Raw genomic sequence first — 1,203 nt, 5'->3', positions numbered from 1 at the left:
TATATATTTATGTATTTAATTTTGCTGTACTAGCGACACCCACAACCCTCCACAACCATGTCCTGATAGTTCTTTAATACAACCTTTTCATTTTCGTCAAGGTACAGCATCGAGATAGCACTGAGTTCCGTTGGGACACAACACGCCTTAGGAATCTTAGAGTTAACAGAGTTGACCAACGTCTGAACAATGGCATGATTAGTGGAGTTCAGATGATCAGCCAGAGGAAAAGGGCATTCTCCGTGGCAGTAAAAGGCGTGATACCCCGGGGGAGCCACAATCCAGTCATTCCACCCCACGTCACTGAAGTCCACGTACAAAGGGTGTCTCTTACAGCTGGACTTAAGGCGTTTCCGCTGTTTGTGTTTTGCTTGACGTTTTTCTCTTTTGTGGAGAGGATGCCCTTTCCCATCATGGCCAAAAGTTACTAGCAGCGGCCTTATCTGTGACCAGCTGTGTTCATCTTGGTGCAAAGACCTGCTTATCCTAACATGTCTCTTGGAGACACCTTGTTTCTCCTCCAAGTGGGTCACTTCCACCACGAATCCATGGTTGGCGTGTCCCTGTGCAGTCCACCGCATCACAGCGGGGGTGACGTCAAAACTTTCCCACCTGCTTGCATTCTGATTCACCAACCTGGTGTCCAAAAGTCTGGTCACGGGGAATTTCGAGTTGGCTGTTGCAGGTTTTATGATTTCATAAATATTAATTCGGTGATGGAAACTGCTATTGTCTCCTAAAGCATCTTGCATCTGCTCTCGAAAAACCTGAAGCTCTGCTGAGGTGATAAACTCCTCCGTAGGGATAGAACTTAAATTAAAGAAGAATCTCCGAGTTGTTTTCCCACTCATTTCTGGTAGTTCTTCCAAAGATTCTGATTTGATAGAGAAAAACAGGGAAGAAAAAACAAAAGTCTTTCAGTAAACCAAGTAATGACATTTGATTATCTACGAAAATTTTTAAACCTCCTTGTGGGATTTGATTTAACCCACGTAAAAGTTGGTCACAGAAAATAAAATTTCCTCTTTAAATAAAACGGAGCCTCCTTTCTCTCTGTTCTGTAAGTTCATGTCATCATGCATTGCATACCAGGAAACAACCTTTCATAATTCTTTGTTGTGTTTTTGATCTAATACATGAATACTGCTTCCAGGTGGCTATAATAATGGGGGAAATGGTGAAGCATTTCTTTGGAATTCCAGA

General features: G+C 42.6%; 1 protein-coding gene across 1 annotated transcript; it reads right to left on the bottom strand.

Annotated features, from left to right (window-relative positions):
- Positions 1-6: 6 nt before the first annotated feature.
- Positions 7-1,108, bottom strand: LOC108525104 (bone morphogenetic protein 2). Its single transcript, XM_017866182.1, has one exon. The coding sequence runs from the start codon at positions 849-851 to the stop codon at positions 30-32; it is 822 nt and encodes a 273-aa protein (XP_017721671.1). The 5' UTR covers positions 852-1,108; the 3' UTR covers positions 7-29.
- Between the last annotated feature and the right edge of the window lie 95 nt (positions 1,109-1,203).

The sequence above is a fragment of the Rhinopithecus bieti genome, unplaced genomic scaffold (genome assembly GCF_001698545.2).
Source record: "Rhinopithecus bieti isolate Rb0 unplaced genomic scaffold, ASM169854v2 scaffold_4379, whole genome shotgun sequence".
In the NCBI taxonomy this organism is placed as follows: domain Eukaryota; kingdom Metazoa; phylum Chordata; class Mammalia; order Primates; family Cercopithecidae; genus Rhinopithecus; species Rhinopithecus bieti.
Note: the sequence above shows the minus strand (reverse complement) of the source record. Positions and strands in the feature narration are given on the sequence as shown.